The sequence below is a fragment of the Cyprinus carpio genome, chromosome B18 (assembly GCF_018340385.1).
Source record: "Cyprinus carpio isolate SPL01 chromosome B18, ASM1834038v1, whole genome shotgun sequence".
NCBI lineage: Eukaryota > Metazoa > Chordata > Actinopteri > Cypriniformes > Cyprinidae > Cyprinus > Cyprinus carpio.
Genome location: NC_056614.1, coordinates 27252469 through 27273816, shown reverse-complemented (window position 1 = coordinate 27273816; position 21348 = coordinate 27252469). Strand labels below are relative to the sequence as shown.

At 35.3% G+C, this 21348-nt stretch overlaps 1 protein-coding gene across 1 annotated transcript in view; it reads left to right on the top strand.

Annotated features, from left to right (window-relative positions):
• The window catches only part of LOC109109461 (rho guanine nucleotide exchange factor 17), a 77920-nt gene extending 59863 nt beyond the window's left edge, over window positions 1-18057 (top strand). Inside the window, 18 exon segments of the mRNA XM_042744647.1 lie at window positions 2698-2814; window positions 3402-3492; window positions 4152-4296; window positions 4298-4325; window positions 4743-4793; window positions 4873-4982; window positions 5321-5406; window positions 5933-6051; window positions 6366-6573; window positions 7623-7884; window positions 9001-9242; window positions 9327-9567; window positions 11727-11813; window positions 11901-11968; window positions 12061-12209; window positions 13402-13576; window positions 14844-15116; window positions 16264-18057. Of these exon segments, the coding sequence (XP_042600581.1) occupies window positions 2698-2814; window positions 3402-3492; window positions 4152-4296; window positions 4298-4325; window positions 4743-4793; window positions 4873-4982; window positions 5321-5406; window positions 5933-6051; window positions 6366-6573; window positions 7623-7884; window positions 9001-9242; window positions 9327-9567; window positions 11727-11813; window positions 11901-11968; window positions 12061-12209; window positions 13402-13576; window positions 14844-15116; window positions 16264-16475 (2664 nt within the window). The 3' untranslated portion in view covers window positions 16476-18057.
• The last annotated feature ends 3291 nt before the right edge of the window (window positions 18058-21348 follow it).

Genomic DNA, 21348 nt, shown 5'->3' with positions numbered 1-21348 from the left:
GTACTTTCCTATCACCAGTGAAATGCATATGAGAAGTGTGTTTTTTGTTTTGTTTTTTTGCCTTACTTAAAGTGCCCCATTATGGATTTTTGAAAACGACCTTTCATGCAGTGTGTAAAACAGCTCTGAGTGAATGAAAACAACCTGAAAACCTTTTAAATCTGAAAGTTCACCATGTATAAAATTATTGTCTCTCAAAAGAAAGAGTTGACTCTGAATCATTGAAACGAGTCATTTTTAAAACGAATCCCAAGCCGTTTCATGTTGACGTCAACATGAAACATTAGCATATTGCCCACACTCTTGTTGGTCTTTTCGCGTTGGTCTGAATGAAAATTCACATTCATTCTTTGCTACTAGGAGCTGCTTTTGAAAATAAAAAATAGCAGTAACGACTAAACAAAGCAGCACTGCGCTCACAAACGCTGGTTTATCAGGCAGGTATGATGAAATTAAAATGAGACCAATTGAACCAATCACCGCAGATTAGCGGCACGCAAAGGAGGGGTTTGGAAAAGCGAATCGTTTGGGAGTCATTGAGCAAGTTAAAAATAAATGCATATTATAAGACAATGAAAGTGTTTTTTGACCTTGCATGCATGTCGACCTGTTGTTGGGGACTCCCAAAACAAAAAAATCGGCAAATATGAACCTTTCATAACCCTAATACACCTCAAATTAAAATAACAAAATTAACATCACATAACACTAAGACCTGGTTCAGAAATAGCTTCGGAACGAATTGTTCAAATTTGCTGTAATCAAGAGATATTTCAATAGTCTATTTTCACATTAACAGCACGTCTCGTGATGATGTCATTCATCCTCTGTGATTGGCCACCCACATGGGTGGTACATTTAGCCAGAGATCCGCTCCGCCAATTCAATAAACCCAAGCTCGACCCTCACACAATAATTACAGACATATATCAAGCAGGTGTTTTTTTTCCCCCCTGCTCTCACCCCACTGTGTGGCTTATTAGTCGACATGGACGCCACACTGTCTCACCCCACTGGACTTACATTGTTAGGGTCTGTGCTGTTGTGATGCTGGTGCCGTTCTGTCTTTCACAAGTACACACACACACAATTTCTCCTGCTGCTAGGTCCTCGTCTTATCTTAAGTATCATCTCTACCAAGTTTTTATAAAAGAAATTTATATTTTTCTTCACCAAGGATATATTAAATTGATCAAAAGTGACAGTAAATGTTACAAAATGTTGTTACAAAAGATTTTTATTTCAAATAAATGCTCAAAATGATCTTTTGAACTTTCTCTTAATCGAAACCAGAAAAATAAAATGTTTTCAACACTGATAATAATCAGAAATGTCTCTTGAGAAGCAAATCATCATATTACAGTGATTTCTAAAGGATCACATGACACTGTAGATTGGAGCAATGATGCTGAAAATTCATCTTTGCGTCAGAAATAAATGACATTTTAAAATATATTACAATAGAAAACAGTTGCAATAATATTTCAGATTTTTACAGTTTTTACTGTTTTTAATTAAATACATGCAGCCTTGGTCAGCATAAAACACTTGATATAAAAAAAATACAAAAACATATATATATATATATAAATCTAAACAAAAACAAATAAATCTCACAAATACCAAACTTAGTAACATAAACTCTACAATACTCTCCCATCACTTTTATTGTGTTGTGTAAGTATGCTGATTGGGATGCAGTGTAACAGTTTGTTGAGTGTCTCGGTGTGGGGTTTTAATCTGTCTGACCCTCTGCCCCGGTATGGAGTAAAACTGCCTCAGCTCTGCTAGTTCAGTGTTGTTTAGACGTTCCTGTCACATTCACGTTCACACATCAAATGCAGGATTTTTATGGGCTCTGCCTCTGACTAAACAAGTCGACAAACTCAGGTAGTTAGCACTGGGATCTGCTGCTCGTTTAGACGCTGTAATTGTGTTTTATGAGTTTCTCTAAGGATCTGCGGCGCTTTAGGCTTGCACTGAACCCTGTGATATTGAATGAAAGTCTCAGTGGAACCATCTCTTGTGCTCATGCCTACGCTCATGGTGTCATTTGAGTGTAATTTACTGTGTTTTCATTGTTGTTTTGTAATTATTCTGATGTTTTTATGGTTCTGGGAGACATTTTTTCCCAGTTCAAATCTCTGAGATGCATCTGAACTGTACAAGCTGCAAGAAAGGGGCATTATCTTATTTTATTACTTTTATTAAATAACATACAACCCAAGTCACATGCTAAAGTCAAGATAACCAGAAACAAGCACAAAAAGCAAGGGCCATTCGCATGATTAGATAAACTAAAATATCAAATTATTTAATTATGTTTGTTATATTACATTCATGTGCACTTTAATATGCAACTACATACTACACATGAGGAAACATGAGTGCTGGGTGGCAGTACATAAACTATGAACACTTTTTTTATTTGATTAAATTTTTTAATACATTTTTAAATTTTCATTTCATGTGTACTTTTAGTTTTCAAATGGAGACAAGGAAACCTGAGCATCGGGGATTTTTTTTTTTTTTTTTTTGTTTTTTTATACATGGTAACATTTCAAAATTTTCAAGGACAGTATTGGTCTTTAAAAGGTTTCTATCAATGATTTGCAGGCTAGGGTTTAGAAGAGTTTGTAGTAAAGGTGCACAGCTGTTCTGTTCCGTGCTGATAATGTCTGGGCTTTCTCCTCACAGTTTTCCAAAGAGATCCTCGCCAATATTTATTCAGCGTACATCGACAACTTCATGAACGCCAAAGATGCAGTGAGAATCGCCAAGGAGGCCAAGCCTGCTTTCCTGAAGTTTCTAGAGGTACATTACAGCTCCATTTCTGTGCAAATGTGTGGGTAAAAATACTTTTACACTACAATTATCCCCTCGAGAGGCAGTTTGGCAGCTGTAGGACATTATATATAGCCAAATCCAAATATATGGATTTTGTCATTGTGCAAAGAAACTGTGATTTGATAAAACACAGCATTCTTTTTCTGTTTAAGACGGACTGTTCATGTCTTAAGCCAGAGATGGTGACACACATGAGGTTAAACTGGTTATTTTAGTATTATTTGCACTATTATAGTATTTATTAATGTTTTCAAATAGCTTTTATCTTCATAATTTTTTAGTTTTCTTTTTTTTTCAGTCTTAGTTTTAGTAATATTGAACCTATTTTATATTATGCATGCTTTCCTATGTTCTCAGCTGAGTCATAAAATATTTGACAGTTTCGAGGGTTGCTGCCCTCTAGTGGTACTTCCTCAAACTGAACTAAGACTAAGTTATCTAGTAAAGCTTGGTTGGATAAACTGTACACATGCAATTAAAATCATGATAAAGTGTAGTTGTACTACTAAACTGTTTTGTTATGTTTTGTTTGTGTCTCACTCTTTCCTCTTCAGCAAAGCATGCGTGAGAATAAAGAGAAACAAGCTCTGGGTGATCTGATGATAAAGCCGGTGCAGCGGATCCCACGATACGAGCTGCTAGTTACTAACCTTTATAACGTCAAACTCACTTTATAACGTGCCCTTTTGTGCCTGTTTTTAGCAACTAGTTATAAGATGTCTTTTATTTATTGGGCTGGTTTGTTAATGTCAAGGACAAAAAATTAATTGAAATATAATTGACATTCTGCTATATGACACAGCCCTTGAAATCTGCAAAGACTGAAACTATTTTATTTTATACATGTCTTTTTACGTGTTTGTACCTGTAATTTTCACAGGCATTAGTTTTTGAATGAACACATTGTTTTCAGTGGCTCAGGATCTTCTGAATGACATTTCAGTCTCTGGATCATTGTGACTTACATGTTTATGCTGGACGCCAACATGTGCCATCCATTTCGATTGGCTAGATGATCAACATTTATAAACGCACTTTGGCAGAGCTGGAGAAATAGACGCTGCGTGTTTTTTTGTATGTGACGCACATTTAGGGCGTGGAGCACAGGATAGGACTGAAACTATTTACTATAAAATACACCCTTTAAATACTACATGAAATAAACAAATTATATTATAAATATGATATAATATACAGCCTTTGAATCTCTAGGACTGAAACTATTTATTTTATAAGTGTCTTTTTAGGTACTACCTGTAATTTTGACAGTTTAGTTTTTAAATGACACATTGTTTGCATGGATCAGGATCTTCTGAAGCACACTGCTGAAGATCACCCTGACTACACGTTTCTGCTGGACGCCCAGAAGAACATCAAGCGATTGGCTGAGAGGATCAACAAGGGCCGGCGCACCGCGGAGGAGCTGGAGAAAGAGTGTTCATGCAGTGAAAAAACTTGGCATCGAGGGCGTGGAGCATGTGAGAGAGCAAAAAAAATCAATCAACCATATTAAACTAAAGAAATTAAAACTAAACTTCAAATCCATTTTTCTTTCTTTTATGATTTCTAATATATACATTATTATGTTCTAATATATAAATTAAAACTTTAAATTGTTTTTTTATTTTTCAGAAAACAAGACTTAATATTTTAAATATTTGTACTGGTGAAAAATGTATGAAAATTAAGTTAATCTTTTCTCAAAAAAAACAACAAATTTTCAATCTGTCAGCTGAAAAATAATCTTGTTTTTTCAGTGCGTTTACAGTTTTGGTTGCAAATGTGTTCCACGTTGATTGAATATGTTTGACTGATTCAACACAAACATGTTACAGTAGTATGTAGGCTAGTTTGCCCTCGGCTATATCTACGAATGTTTTTCTTTTTCCTGTCAGATCCTGAATCCACAGAGGAAGTTTCTAAGACAAGAGATGGTGGTGGAAGCGGTGAGCTCAAATAAACACAAGAAATCGAATCACTTTAAGCAAACGTATGAGCTTCCTAAACCTCTGTCCTTCTCTGTAGAAAACGGTGGGTGGTAAGAAGGACCGGTCTCTGTTTCTGTTCAGCGATCTGCTCATCTGCACCACGCTGAAGAGGAAGTCTGGATCTCTGCGCAGGAGCTCCATGAGTCTGTGAGTGCGGCTGCAGAGATGTGAGGAGGGCCTGGGAAAACTCATGTTTGGTTTAGAAACCCCAGAGTCCCCTGAGCTCTTCTGTTCTGATGGCCGAAAGAAATGCATTTCATTTCTGAATAACACTGCACTCTAGTGGTCTGTCATGGAAACACCACATAAATAATCTTATTTGGCATACGCTTTCATCTAAAGTGATTTCCAGGACATCAATCAAAATAAGCAAATGCATCACATTACAGAAGATAAACGCACTGTGGATGCTCATTCATTAATTACTAGCCCACATCAACCCATCCTCGACTGATGATTAAACTCTCTCTCTGCTTCTCTTTCAGATACTCCGCTGCTAGTGTCATTGACACCTCGAGTAAATATAAGTTCCTGTGGAAACTGCCCTTAGAAGACATTGAGGTGGTTAAAGGTACTGTTATTATCTCACACAATCAGTATGAAATCATTTACATGTTTGCCACGTTTATTTAATATATATATATATATATATATGCTCTTAAAAGTTCAGATTCACAGTGAGACAGAAACCTGAGAATAAACTATATCTATATATTTAAATATAATAAATATAATATAATAAACTCTATCTATGTATCTATCTATCTGTCTAAATTAGCAGTAGTATTAGTACCCATTTTATTTATTTTAATTGATATAATGTCAATCTTAATTATTAATTATTTAATTAAATTAATTCATTTGTTTTTATGTATTATTTATTTAATTTTATGTTTTTTAATTATTATTATTGCCCCTTTATGTTATTTTCTGGTATATATTCAAGTTTGTATTATTTTTTATTTTTATTTATTTATTTATTTACTTGATTGAATGTATGCATTATTTATTAATTTACCCCTATTGTGTTCTTTTCCATTACTCTTAATTGAACTTTGATGCTCTTTTACTGACCCAGTATGATTTCTTGATCACAGGTTCTAATCAAGCCACTAACAGAGAAAACATCCAGAAAACCATCAGCCGTCTGGATGAAGATCTCAGCACGCTTGGCCAAATAAGCAAACTGTCAGAAACACTCAGTTTCCCTCATCAGGTCTGTCTACCTTTATGAACTTTAGTATGGGATACTTATATAAGTTTCACTTTCACAGGTTTTTTATGGTGGATTATATACCTGTTCTGATTGGCTGTAGACAGCAGGTGGGGGGATGGTGCATGCAAAACCATATTTGTGCGTATCTAGGATAAAAAAAAAATACACAGACTTATCAACTTTAAAAAGAAAGGATAACATGTGTTTTTGTTTTTTTGCTGTTGACTCAAAAGCTTGTGCCAATCAGACTTTACTCGCCTCTTCCTTGGAATAGATTAAATATTCTGAAGTGTTTTTGTGTGTGTGTGTGTTAGAGTCTAGACGATGTGATAAAGGATCTGATGGCGTCGGTTCACCGGGAGCTGGCCGAGAAGCAGTCTCTGGCCTTCAGCATGACGTTACTGCCCACTAAACTAGAGCTGACCAGCACTTCAGCAGAGACCACCTTCATCTTTGAGTTCAGCAGCCCTGATACCCGCAGTAACTTCGAGCAGGCCTTTGAGGAGGCTAAGAAAAAGCTCGGTAAATCATCAGAGCTGACCCTCTGATTCTGTTTTAAGAAATGTACAGCGATCTGAGAGCAAGTCACTTCAAATCATTACTTTCCTCCAGAGAAAAGAGGGGAATTTTTTTTTTCTCTTAAACACTTTGTGTTGACATTAAGCACAAGACAAACTACTTAATAAAATGGTATACACTACAGAGTAACCACTGTATATACAGAATCCAGCATTGTTTTAAGTATTATTTAGTGTATTTAATATATGTAAAAAATATATAATTTAATATAATTAACTACTATAATATACAATATATATATATATATATAATATATGCATATACAATATATATATATATATATATATATATATATAGATATATATATATATATATATATATATATATATTTGTGACCCTGGGCCACAAAACCAGTCATAAGTGTCAGTTTTTCAAAATAGAGATTTGTGCATCATCTGAAAGCTGAATAAATAATCTTTTCTAAGATACAACTGTTTGAAAGTCTGGAATCTGATGGTGCAAAAAAAATAATATATATATATATATTGAGAAAATCGCATTTAAAGCTGTCCAAATTAAGTTCTTAGCAATGCATATTACTAATCAAAAATGTACGTTTTAATATGTGTATGGTAGGAAATTTACTGAATATCTTCACATAACATGATCTTTACTTAATGTCCTAATGATTTTTGGCATAAAAGAAAAATCTATAATTTTGACCCATAAAATGTATTGTTGGCAATTGCTACAAATATACCACAAGACTTAAGACTGGTTTTGTGGTCCAGGGTCAAAGGCCAAAAAATCCTCACATTAGCCCAACAAATATGGGGTGTGCATTAATGGAAAAGACAAATATGCTATATATTGATGACAATCCCTACATTTTCATCAGAAGTGTTCCCGTGGTTCAGTGGTAGAGCATTGTGTTAGCAGCGCAAAAGTGGTAAAAAAAAAAAAAAATGTATAGCCTGAATGCACTGTAAGTCGCTTTTTGGATAAAAGCGTCTGCTAACTGCATAAATGTAAATTTTCCATGTTTTGTCCAGCCATGAACAAAGACCAGTGGGACCCTGAGTTCCTGAAGGCCATTCCCATCATGAAGACCCGCAGCGGGATGCAGTTCTCCTGCGCCTCCCCCAGTCACAGCTGTCCAGAGAACACGTATGAGGTGTGGGTGTGTAACAGCGACGGGTACGTGGGTCAGGTGTGTCTGCTGAACATCCGAGACGAGCCCACGGTGGAGGCCTGCATCGCCGTCTGCTCCGCTCGCATCATCTGCATCGCAGCCGTGCCGGGCCTGAAGAACAGGTGAGAGAGACGACCCTAAACACACCTGCTTAACAGCACAAATTCTCCTGTTTAAGACTAATAATAAATGAGCTCTGAGCACCATGAGATTACAGTATATGGGAGAATTTCCAGGGATCAGGAGAGGTCTCACCAGAGACACTAATTCCAGCATCCTTCAATGTATTTCAATTCTGTACAATTTTGCAGCACAAATCATTTTCTTTTTTTACTGTGTAACTATAAGTTGTAAACCCTTAGATTTTTGTCTGCTCGTTTTATAAGTGCATTTAAACACATACATAAATATAATTTTTTTTCATAAAAAAAACAACAATAAAAAGACCTATAACACTAGCTTTCTCTATTCTTTTTCGGGTTCTATCTATCTCTTTTCTTTTTATCTATTATGTAATAAATAAAAAACTGAGACTTGTCATAGCACTTGCATATCATTGCTCTTTTGTTGATTCTGATTGCTTCCATTTTATTTATAGTTTAATTTATTTATTTATCTATTTTGTGTTTATTGCAATTTTATTTTCCACTTATTTTAGTTATTTGCCAAGTTTGTGTGTGTGTATGTGTGTGTATATATATATATATATATATATATATATATATATATATATATATATATATATATATACTGTATATTAGTGCTGTCAAACGATTAATAATGATTAATCACATCCAAAATAAAAGTTTTTGCTTACATAATATATGTGTCTGCACAGTGTATATTTATTATGTATATGTAAATACAAACACATGCATGTATATATTTAAGAAAAATATGTTATGTTTATATATTAAATATATTTATATATAATATAAAATAATATAATATAATGTAAATATATATGTATATACATGCAAATATTTTCAATATATATACTGTATGTGTGTGTATTTATATATACATAATAAATAAACAGTACACACACTATGTAAGCAAAAACTTTTATTTTGGATGCGATTAATAGCTATATATATATGTGTGTGTGTGTTCATTTAAATTAATATGCCTTTTAAAACAGGTTGACCTCAATAGCAGTGTAGTATGCTAAGTTCTAGTAATTGTTTACGCATAAAAGCAGTTTGAAAGTGCAGAAATGTCCATTCTGTCTACCGCAGAGAACGTGTGGGTCATTCCACCCCCTCCGCCCCGTCTGAGTCAAACCCTGCAGCGTCTGCACAACCCCAGCTCCACATCTGCATCTCCGGCTCGTCTCTGGAGCTCAGCGAGCCGCCCGCGGTCCCCGCCGCAGAGCTCGTGCCCTTCGATAGCGACGACACCGATGATGAAGACTCTCCCAGCCCTTCATCCACACTGCAGAGCCAAGCCTCTCATTCCACCATCTCATCCAGCTTCGGCAGTGAGTCTCTAAAGCATCTATACTCGCTCATGTTTGTGATTGGTGTCTTACTGATGATGTTCTGTATTTATTTGTTTCTCTCAGATGATGAAGCAGCTGTTTCAAAGGACATGGCCACCGAGACCACCAGCTCCGAAGAGGAACAGGAGTTTCCCGTCCCGAGCACATTCGGGGCCCCTCGGCTCAGTGCGGACAGTCCCATGGACGGCCGAGCCATGCGGCGGTCCAGTCGAGGCTCCTTCACCCGTGCCAGTCTGGAGGACCTGCTGAGCATCGACCCCGAGGCGTATCAGAGCTCTGTCTGGCTCGGGACCGAGGATGGCTGGTGGGTCACTGCATGACAGAATAAATAACTTCTGTGACTTCTGTAGGTTGTGATCTTATTAGTTATTATTATCTTCAGTGGCCAACTTGCCATGATTATATCAGCATAAACCAAAACAAAGTCTTTTGACTGATATAACACCTGAAGTCAATATAAAATGATTTTAAAAATGTAGTTCATGACCCCTTTAATATAACAACATTTAGCAATAAAAACTATTAAAAAGCTTATTAGGGGCTAAGTAATGAATACAAATAAAATAGATTACATTTAGTCATTTAGCAGACGCTTTTATCCAAAGCGACTTATAAATGAGGACAATGGAAGCAATCAGAATCAACAAAAGAGCAATGATATACAAGTGCTGTAACAAGTCTCAGTTAGCTTAATGCAGTACACGTAGCAAGGGCTTTTAAATAATATAATAAATAAAAAGAAAACGAAAAAATGATAGGGAAAGAATAGAGCAAGCTAGTGTTAGAGGCCTTTTTTGCTTTTGTTAATTGTATAATACATAAAAAAAGAAAACAGATATAATGCAAAAAGATTAGAGAAGCTAGTGTTTGGTTTTTTTGTTTGTTTTTTTAAAGAAAACAAGCTGTTAGTTAATAAATAGAGTGCAAGTCTAAAAGGGGCATGTTTTTATTTTTTATAAAGAATAGAATTAGAATAGAGAGTGCTAGAGTTAGAGGGTCAAATATTGATGGAAGAGATGTGTTTTTAGCCGATTCTTGAAGATGCTCAGATTGAGTTGGGCAGGTCATTCTGCCAGGAGGGAACATTTAATTGAAATGTCAGTGAAAGTGATTTTGTGCCTCTTTGGGATGCACAATCAAGCGACGTTCACTTGTAGAATGCAAGCTTCTAGAGGCATATAAGTCTGAAGTAATGAATTTAGGTAAAGGGGTGCAGAGCCAGTGATGGTTTTGTAAGCAAACATCAATGCCTTGAGTTTTATGCGAGCAGCTACTGGTAGCCAGTGCAAACTGATAAACAGAGGTGTGACGTGCATTCCTTTCGGCTCATTAAAAATTAATCTTGCTGCTGCGTTCTGGATTAATTGTAGAGGTTTGATAGAAGTGGCTGGAAGACTTGTCACATTGTATATTAGATATTTGTCAAAACATTTACAAAATACTGAAAATCATTCAAAAATGAAGATTCAATTTTCATGAAAGTTCTGTCTATTTTGAATGTAAAATTAATGATCTATTAAATAATGAAAAAATGTGTTTTGATGTAATTATTGGTAGTTATTATAAGTGTTCAAACTTGTGTTTAGGCAGCATTCAAAGCCCATGGGCCTAATTAAAAGTCGAACAATAGTAGCACACACAGACGTAATGGCATTTAAACAGACAAAACACCCCCCTGCTGTTCCTTCTGTTTGGGGTTCAATTCTCACCTCAGGTGACCCTGATCTGACTACAGTACACCCGTCTACTGCATTCAACAGAGACACTCATTATCTCAAGCTCAGACCTGCCCATGTCCTCAGTGCATCCTGTCACCTTCCACACAAACATTCACTCTCCCTCTCTCTCTCTCTCTCTCCCTCTCTCCCTCTCTCTCTCTCTCTCTCTCTCTCTCTCTCCTCTCTCTCCCTCTCTCTCTCTCTCTCTCTCTCTCTCTCTCTCTCTCTCTCTCTCTCCTCTCTCTCTCTCTCTCTCTCCCTCTCTCTCTCTCTCTCTCTCTCTCTCTCTCTCTCTCTGCGTCACACAAGCAGGTGTGGAGCATTAGTTCTTGCCTCACCGCCAGTTGAAAGTCAAAACAAACAAAAAACAATCCAATGACTTAGAGAGCATTTGACTTGATGCCTGTATATATAATGTATTTTAATTCCTAATAATACCAGCATATTACAATGATTTCTGAAGGATCATGTGACTCTGAAGACTGAAGTAATGATGCTGAAAATTCACAGGAATAAATTACATTTTACAATATATTTGAAAACACGGAAAATGTTTGTTTTAATTGATTTTACTTTATTTTCAATCAAATAATTGCAGCCTTGGTGAGCATAAGAGACTTTAAAAAATATTAATTGACCCCAAACCTTTTCAATATAAGTTTGTGATTACCAGTAAACACCTGAGGACATAAATGTCATATTTCATAAGTGTAATCATGTAGTAATAATGACTGTTTTCTTTCAGTATTCATGTGTACCAGTCGTCAGACAACATCAGAAACAGGAAGAACAGTATGAAGATGCAGCACTCTGCTTCTATCCTGTTTATCCTGTAAGCAGCTTCCGCCTCATTGATCTGTCGCCATGGTAACTTACGCAATGTCGCCATGGAGACTGAACATCTTTTTTTCATTCCCAGGTATCTTGACAACAAAGTGTTTGTGTCCCTGGCGAACGGGGAGGTGATTGTTTATCAGAGGGAGGCAGGTGAGCTCAGATCCATTCAAAGTGATTCAGTTATAGATAAGATAAGACAAGAGTGATTTACACCAACTCTCTGTGCTTTTTCTACATAACAGGAAGTTTCTGGGATCCTCAGAGCTCTCAAACGCTGTGTCTGGGCTCTCCAACTGGACCCGTGACCAAAATGGTTCCTGTGGCTGGAAAACTGTGGTGTGGCTGTCAGAACCGAGTCCTTATCATCAACACCAGCACTTTAGCACAAGAGGTCAGACGCAAAGCACAGGCAGATGAAGTCTGGGAAAAGACATTTTGGTTTAAGTCTTATGCTAAAAAAAATCCTTCAACTGATGGGGTCAAAAATGACCAGCCCTTGAAAAATTGCTTGTAGATCTTGCATTATGCTGTATTATTAACTAATCTCAGATTTAATCTTTTAGTCAGCTTCTTTTCTTTCAGTTATCGCATGGTTTTGTGTTTGTTTTTGGAACTGCATGATCATAAACCTCATTGATCTGAGCGTTTGCACCTCAGTTCTTGAGTGCATAAGCATCATTTGTGGATAATTTTGATATTCACTCATAAACTGAGGTGCATGCACTCAGATCAGTGAGGTTTATGAACAGTCAGTTTCAAAAAGAAATACAAAACCTGTACTAATTGAAAGAAAACAAGTTGACAATTTTTTTTTTAATCCAGTATATCGTAATAATATAGCATTAGAGAAATTTACAAATAATTTTGTACATCATTTTTGACTAGAAACACCACAAATGTAACAAGTTGGGGAAAAAATCACAAAAATTCTATATATAATTTTTTTTTTTTTTTTTTTTTTTTTTTTTGAGGAGGAGGAGGAGAGGCATATTTATACCCTGAGAGCAAAGTCAATAAGTTTTATTTCGATACAATAAAGTTTTTTCAGAAAAGAAAAGATACTTCCTAGGTCACAAGGGTTAGAAGACAATTCATATTCAGTAATATTATAGATATACCTGCACTGAAATCATCAGATGAGAACTAAATTTGAACTCCACATTGATACTAATATCCTCACAGCTACTGAGAGTAATTAAATCAACATTCAATCTGAACTGAGCTGAATAATGTCACTGTTGTGTTTTATACACAGAGCTGCTTTACAGCTGAAATTACATTTGTTTTATAAATGAATGGCTTTGCAACATTGACAGTTATTAAAATTGAGCAAAACAATGACGATTGTCTTCTGCAGAGCTGCTTTACATCTTAAATTGAACAAATTCATAACTGAATAATATTGCAACATTAAAACTGTTATTTTCCTGATTGTTTCTTTGAAGCTGCTTTAGAAATAAATTTGACTTGACTATTAAAAGTTTCAAATATGACAGTGATAACCAAACGATATCCACTTGGCATCACGTTTCTGAACAGTGGACATTCATGTACTTGACCTTGTGTTTGAATGTGTTCTTCAGCACTCGTTCCAGGTGGGTCAGGACAGCGGGCGCTGCGTGACCAGTATCGTGAGCTGTGGTAAAGGCGTGTGGATCGCTCTGCAGGGCAGCGCTCAGGTGCGGCTCTATCACGCCTCCACATACGAGAGCCTGACCGAGGTCGACGTGGCACCAGCCGTGCACAAGATGCTTGCAGGTACTGTTTACAGCATCATCAAATTATGCATCTTCTGCAAATGCTTTTTTTTCAATATGGAGGACTGAGTTCACAAAATATCTATAAAAACTTTCCATTACATAGTTTGTTTGTTTTTTCACAAAGAATAAATGGTTTTTTTTATTATTATATATGTGTATCAGTTTTCATGTTTATCAAAATACCAAAAGCAGTCGAATGTCACAAGCTGTGGTTTTCATGACAAAAAGAAGCACTAAAGATGTATAATTTTACTTAAACTCTGCAAAGGAGTGGGAAAATATGTTCAAATACCCTATTTAATGTCAAATAACTTTTCAAAATAAGCTTTTTTCACAAAATCTATCATTTTCTGTGGCTGTTTGGATGCTGTAAAACACCACATATATTGCAGAAAACATCTGGCTTGTGTTTGCATTTTCTTCTGGCCAAAATTCTGACCTTGAAATCTGCATTTTGCATTTAGATTCATTCATACAGTACATGTGAAAATGGGCTGAGCATTAAACTAATCGTAATCTGGCTCAGATTCAGACAGGAATCGTGTTTGTGGTGGTTTTTCTACTGATTAAGTAATAATATAAGACTTCACTGAACGAATGGTTGTCAAAAACAAAAATGCTACAAAATGTTTTGAGAAAATCTGACGTGCTTGAGCAAAACAGATGCTATTTTTGGAATCAGCACCTCAAAATTATTAAGAACCAAAGTATTAGATTTTATTCAACAAACATGATGGAAAGCGGCATTATGGTTTTTATCTGCTGGATGATAAAAACAGCTCAATAGGGCTTCAAATGTGGATTGTTTGAGCTGATTTTATACAGGGTTATTACCATTAATTAAAACAAATGGTGTGTTATTAAAAAAAATGAATAAAAAATGAATTAAAGAAATGAATAAATAAAACTTTTAGCCATTGAAAAAATATATATATTTAAAAAATAAAAACAATAAAAAGAACAAAAACACAACCAAGTTAATTAAACTTTAAAATATAAAAATATCAATAAATACTGTAAAAATATACAATAGTAACACTGTATGTGTGTGTGTGTGTGTGTGTGTGTGTGTGTGTGTGTGTGTGTGTGTGTGTGTGTGTGTGTGTGCATGTGCGTGCATAGGTCTTAGCAGGTTACACTTTTCAGTAAAAATGCTTGTTATTTGAGCTATAATAGTATATCAGCTATAATAAAATAACACAGCTTTTTGATAAAGAACTGTTTCATAATCAAATCAAATCCCTGTCTCATTTTATTTCTTTTAGGCTCTGATGCTATTATCCGGCAGCACAAAGCAGCATGTTTGCGGATCACAGCTCTTCTGGCATGTAAGGACCTGCTGTGGATCGGCACCAGTGCAGGGGTGGTCCTGACTCTGGCCATCCCGCCCGTGTCCTCCAGCACTGGGCCGGGCTCGCTGCGTGCTCCCCTCTTCCCCATGGGCTCCGCCCACGGACACACCGGACACGTCCGCTTCCTCACGTGCATTGAGCTGCCAGAGGGCTTTGACGTCAACTTCCCACCGCCGTCCGAATCAGGTAAGTTTCTCACTGCCTGTTGCAGTGTGGGTAATATTAACAGAGGATCTGGCAACAAAATTCCAAAGTGCATTATGGAAATACAGAAACCTGCAGACAGTGATCTGTTTTATGTGTTTTTATCTGTTATTAAGCTACAATAAGAGTATTAGGAGTTCAGTGCGATTTTAACTGTTCTCTTCAATGTCAATAATGTGTTTTTAATTTTATTTGTAATTTGTTCATACAATTTAAATTTTTTATCTAACAGTATATTTTAAAAACTGACTATGTTACACTGCACTAATACGGTATATAATTGTATTAAAAATAATAAAAAAATAATTATTCTATAAATCTTATGGGATTCATGAAAAAAACAAAAACACATGGTTAATGATAATAATAATTCAGTAAATGATTAAAGTTTTTCTTTTGTTATTTTACAAATATGGTATTAAAAAATAATATTATTACCCCCCAACAAAACAACAAAAAATAACAAAATAAAAAAAAATCATAATAAAAAACATTTTTAATTTTAATATAATTGTTTTATCTAATACTTTTTTTTATTCCGTTTTTTTAATGTGAGCTGAAATGCACCTTGTTATTCTTTCTTTTGTTTAACTCGTGCTGTCATGTTTTTATAGTAATTGTTTAGCAAGGAATTTATTTTTGTATAAAAGGAAGATTAATAAATAAAAAGTCAAAAAAATAAACACATTATTTATTATATAAAAAAAAAAACCTTCCAATTACGTCCCATAAAAAATAACACAGCCATCTCAAACAGAAAAAAAATATCAAATATTTAATTTAATTATATTTAATTTAGCCATCTCAAATAGTTAGTGCCAAGACAAGTGTAAACTGGTTCAGAACATTTTGCCATCACATCACACAAACCGTTTACAAAGGTCAGGGACATATGCGATCATTTCATTTGCAGTGTAAACATTAATGCATTCCAAACAACAGAAAAAACTGTCAATCAACCGCTGAGTGTTTTAAAAACAAGTGTTTTGAACTTGCCTGGTTAGGCCTGATTAATGCTTGTGATTGGATGCTTCCAAGACGGATGTGTATAAATAGAGGCTATCAATAAAATATGGCACATTGACATCAGATAACAAATATGTGTGTGTGTCCTGAATTTCGATTCTAGTGAACTCAGCACAGAACAGCTCAGAGAGCAGCAGTGGAGGCCTGCAGAGACGAGACTCCTCCCGACGGCGCGCCTCCATCCTCCTGCCTGCCAAATCCAACCTGCTGGTCATCAGCGGCGGCGACGGCTATGAAGACTTCAGACTGACCAATAGCAGCGAGACGGTGGGGCGGGACGACAGCACCAACCACTTACTGCTGTGGCGCGTGTAGCAGAAGCCCCGCCCCCTCGACAGACAAGCCGCTGGACCAGCCCACGCACTTCCCCCTGAAACCCCGCCCCTTCCTGTTCTCTGATGCGTTGTGCACGAGCATGTAAGATGTCAACCAATGGGGTGTTTGTTTTTCGTTATGTTGTGTCATGGGTCATTTCGTTTTCTCGGTGTAAAATATCTCGCTTGCCATGTGGTGTTTCCTCTGGCTGCTTTTGAATGTTGTGTTGAAACTTAAAAAAAAAAAAAAGCGGACGAAATTGTCATTACCTTGAAGAAGAAAAGAGAAAAAGCAGGAAAAGGTTAAGTAAAAAAGAAAGGAAGCAAGAATTGTTGGATAGAGAGAGGGTTTGAATGCATCACATGAGGCAGGGAGGATTGTGGGTAATGTGGATGGACGTACAAAGTGGAAAGACAAGTTTTTCATCCTTCACTTCATCAGTCTGCACACTTTTATGGTCAACTACTGGTCTTGACAGACTGTGATTTCATTGGAGAATGAAGATGTTTTTGTTAAAGTGAGATGAGAGTTAATCTTATGTAACCAATGTGCAATATAAGGCTTGAGTACCTACAAACCGCTATATGACACACACACTTTACTACTTCAGTAATCAACAAACTCACAGTCAGAGTTATTACACATTATCACTTTATTCTTTTGGTTATCGAATCATTTTTATGTATAAAAAAGATAAGACTTCACTATGTTATATAAAAGAACAGCAAGGACATATACAGTATATAGGTATTGTGACAAAAAACCTTTTGTACAGTATTTATGTTTTTTCATTTTTAGTTAAGTCTTTTTTTTATAGCACTTAATTTATAAATAAAGTAGTCTGGCGTTTTTCTCTACTGAAAGATTTTGACGCTCAACTCAAGTTGGGTCAGTGAGGTTGCATTTGCATTTGTATTTGCATTTTTGAAAAATTATTCTCACAAAGAAACATCCAGGTCATATTTCACCCCAAAATAAAAATAAGTTTTATTTGCATAAAGAAAATAAATCATATTTTTTTAGCACTATTTTTTTTTTTTTTTTTTTTTGCAACGTCCTTATTTTCATTGTAATTAAAATTGTGATACAAAAACAATCTCATACACATTACTGAAATACATTTTTACTCTTCCAATTTTATTTTTCTGATTAAATGTAACCAACAAATACTGTGGTATGGAAGCTTGTTTCCACCATTGACTTAAAAAAAAAAAAACAAAAAAAAAACAATAAAAGATCATTGTGAGTGATTTTGCAATTGTGACATTTTTCTCAGAATTGTAAGATATAAACTTGCAATTGCAAGCTGAAGTCCAAATCTGAGGAAAACAACTCTTTGTTCTTACAATTTCTTAAAATTCTTAAAATGTTAAACTCTTAAAGAGTTTCTCACAATTCTGACTTTATAACTCCATAATATAAGTTTATTTCATGCAATTCTGACAACAAATCCAGGATTGCAAGATGTAAACTCAAAGTCAGAATTGTGAAATAAAAAGATGCAAATCAACTATTTTTTTTTTTTTAATCCCGTGGTGGAAACGGGCTTCCATACTATGGCTTGTATTTTACAAATGTACTGTAATTTTTTCACATTACAGTTCTATTTTTTTGCATTACAGTAATTGGAATTTGGGGTAAATGTAATTAATTGACATTAAAACAATGTAAAACAAATTTTTAAAAATACAAAAAAAATTAAAAGAATATAATTTATGTAAATTTCTTTTAATTTTGGGATGAAACAAATCTAGACATGATTGGTGAGATTCACCAGTGAACAGCTGTATAATTTCAGTGGTTGTTTTCATCACATTGTTAATTCAGGAAAAGGAAATGTGTGGTTTATTAAAAACGATTTGCTGAAGACTGCGTTGATTTGACACAGAGTTTGCAGTGGAGAGATAAACTGCGTTTCTTTGTGAGATTATGGCACATAGAATGAAGTCAGACAGGTTACAGCCCTTTGGCTGCTTATGACAGACAATTAACTGCTAAAGCGCTCTGCCTGACTTCCTGTTAAATGAGCAATTTCAGCTGCCTTAGTTTGTCTGGAAAGAACCACGTCACACCCAAATTCTCACTGACCTGAAGGATGTGAAGTCAGACATTTCCCAGACTGCATCATGCATGGAATTTCATGGGGATTTTTTGAAAAATTGTTTTATGGATTAATCTGTTGAGTAGTTGTGAATGCTAATGGCAAGAACTCGCAGGTAGAAACGTCAACGCGTTGCAGAAGATACCTTCTTACTACAAACGGGATCCTCAGAGAATCATATTTTCATAAACTGAGTCTGAATTTTTTGCTTTTTAATCAAATATCTAAATCAGTCAGTGATGATAGTCCTAAGTCAAGTCTTACTGTTGTAAGTGACCCTCTCAACCCTTTCTAGTGAAAGACGTCATCAATGTTTTTTGTAAATATTGGTATATAGTGCCTGTACATAGTGCTCTCACAGTCCACGATTGTTCATATGAATCTAATGGCATATTTTTATAAGTATTTTTGTCTATTTCTTTTCCTCTTTTGGCATGTGGTGTCTCATTTAAATTAAAACTATCTCAGTATTTTAAAAGAAGAGAAGAGAAGCAGCTCGGCGTCTGCGGATCCTCTAACAGTCGTCATGCTTATTTCACACCGTTGTCCTATTTTGTCACTGTGGGTTTCTTTGTAATTAAACATTCACTGATGCCAGAATCCAGAGGCTCCGTTAATTCATTTACAAACACGCTCACACACAATCTCACCTGTCATCACAGTTTATGAATATTTTTTTCAAATATTGTGAGTTGCCACAAAATAAGACTTCAGACTTTTTTGAAAATGTAAATTTTTAAAGAAATGAAATGAGATTATGAAAATTTTGGGGTGCCAGAGATGTGTCTGAACAGAATAAAAAAAAAAAGTGATATTAAATAATAATATAAAAAAAATAGACTTGTACTATGCAGTAACTTTTGGGTATCACAGTTTTATGAAACATCACATTTTTAAAATCAGACAATTTTATACTGCGCTCTTTTGGCTTCTGTGTTTAGTTGCATTGCTGCTTGAGATTCATCAAAAGCTATACAGTAGGTGATGATTCACACTTAATAGTTGTAATTACTGCTTTTATTAATCATTTCCTCCAGTATGCGATTAAATAAGTGTAAAACGTGATTTAAGTGTGAATCATCACCTAGTTTTTCTGTTGTCAATCTAAAATGTATGATTTGGTCAGAATACGCCCAAAGAATTTTAAGGATGGTAAGGACAATTATGTGTTTAAAGGCTGCATTTTTTAGTCCTAAATGCAGTAAAAACAGTTAATAAATTTAGAAATATTATTGAAATTTAAAATAACTAATTTCTATTTTAATATATTTTAAAATATAATGTATTTCTGGGATCAAAGCTGAATTTTCAGCATCATTCCTCCAGTCTTCAGTGTTCTCTCAGAAATCATTATTATTACAAATATGCCAATTTTGCTGATTATCAGTGTTGAAAACAAACAGTATTTATTTGAAATAAAAATCTATGATTATAAATTACTATACTGTCACTTGTGATCAGTTTAATTCATCCTTGCTGAATTTATATAAAAACAGTGCTTGTGTTGCTAATGTGTCAGCAGCTCATGGTTCTGAATGACTGTAAGACATTCATACAATCAAAATGAAACACACAAGACCAATTCACGTCATCTCACAGCGAACTAGTTGTGCGAGGGCACAAAGAAAGCTTTATAATGTCATGCAATGAATGTTCATCCGCCTGACCCTGCAGTTCATGGTTTGTGGGAGAGATCTGGTTTTATTCTGACCCATGATTCGGTGCTGTAGGCATATAAGAAACCAAAGAGTGCTGCAGTCTACATGAGCTGTGTCTCAGAGTAACCATGAACACTCATTCAGTTAAAGACCTAGGCTTTCTACAGAAGCATCAGTTAAGCTGAATATGCAAAAAAAAAAGTTTGAATAATCATGTGCATCCTGTACCAGTGAGTAAGGGGAATACAGTTAGGGCCATAGACTGAAATTATGCCCAAAAATTCAGATGAATTCAGAGTGAAACTATAATTTTCAGTGATGAATTTGCTTGTTTAAGCTGTATAGGGTTCACTGTTGAAACGCACCTGGAATAACAGGAAATGAGTGTGAGATTGTGTTAAACTGTCCTGCAGCATGTTTATTTGTGCATTCCACGCATACAGTGCTGAGAAACAGAAACATGCGAAACTGAAAGAGTAGAACATGTGTAGACACTATTTAGATGAAATAGAAGGTAAGATGTTTTCTTTTATAATTGTCTCACATGTCACAGAGAGAGAGAGATTTTCCCCGTTTCTGCATTAGATTTTACTTGGTTATCATGCTAAAACCCCTTAACTGTCACCGTCCCACCTGTGGGACGCTTGGCACAATTTTTTATTTTATTTTTTTGACTCCTTTTTCTCTATAAAATCTTTTAGTAATCATCATTATATATTATATATCATTTGAAAGCTTAGAAGCCCAAGATTCATCCTGTGAAAACCATTTTGAAATCGGACATTGTGTTACCATGGAAATGGTACTTTAAATTCTTATGGTGGTCTCCTCCCCCTTAGTGGGCAGCGTCAAGTGTCATATTACAAAATGCATTATGGTCTTTTAGAATCAAAACTTTTTATAATCTTGGGAACAAACATATCATAGGAAAGGTCTGAGTCTCAGGATTCCATATTTGGTGGTTATTTTGAGATAGAATTAAAATTGACAGAGAAATCTAGAGAAAAATTCATTTAGCAAAATTCAAAGGAGTTTTGATTGCTCCCAGTGGCTGTTTGTGGTATGACGCCCTAAATAAAATCTCACAGGAACCTCAATTCTTTTCATATCAACT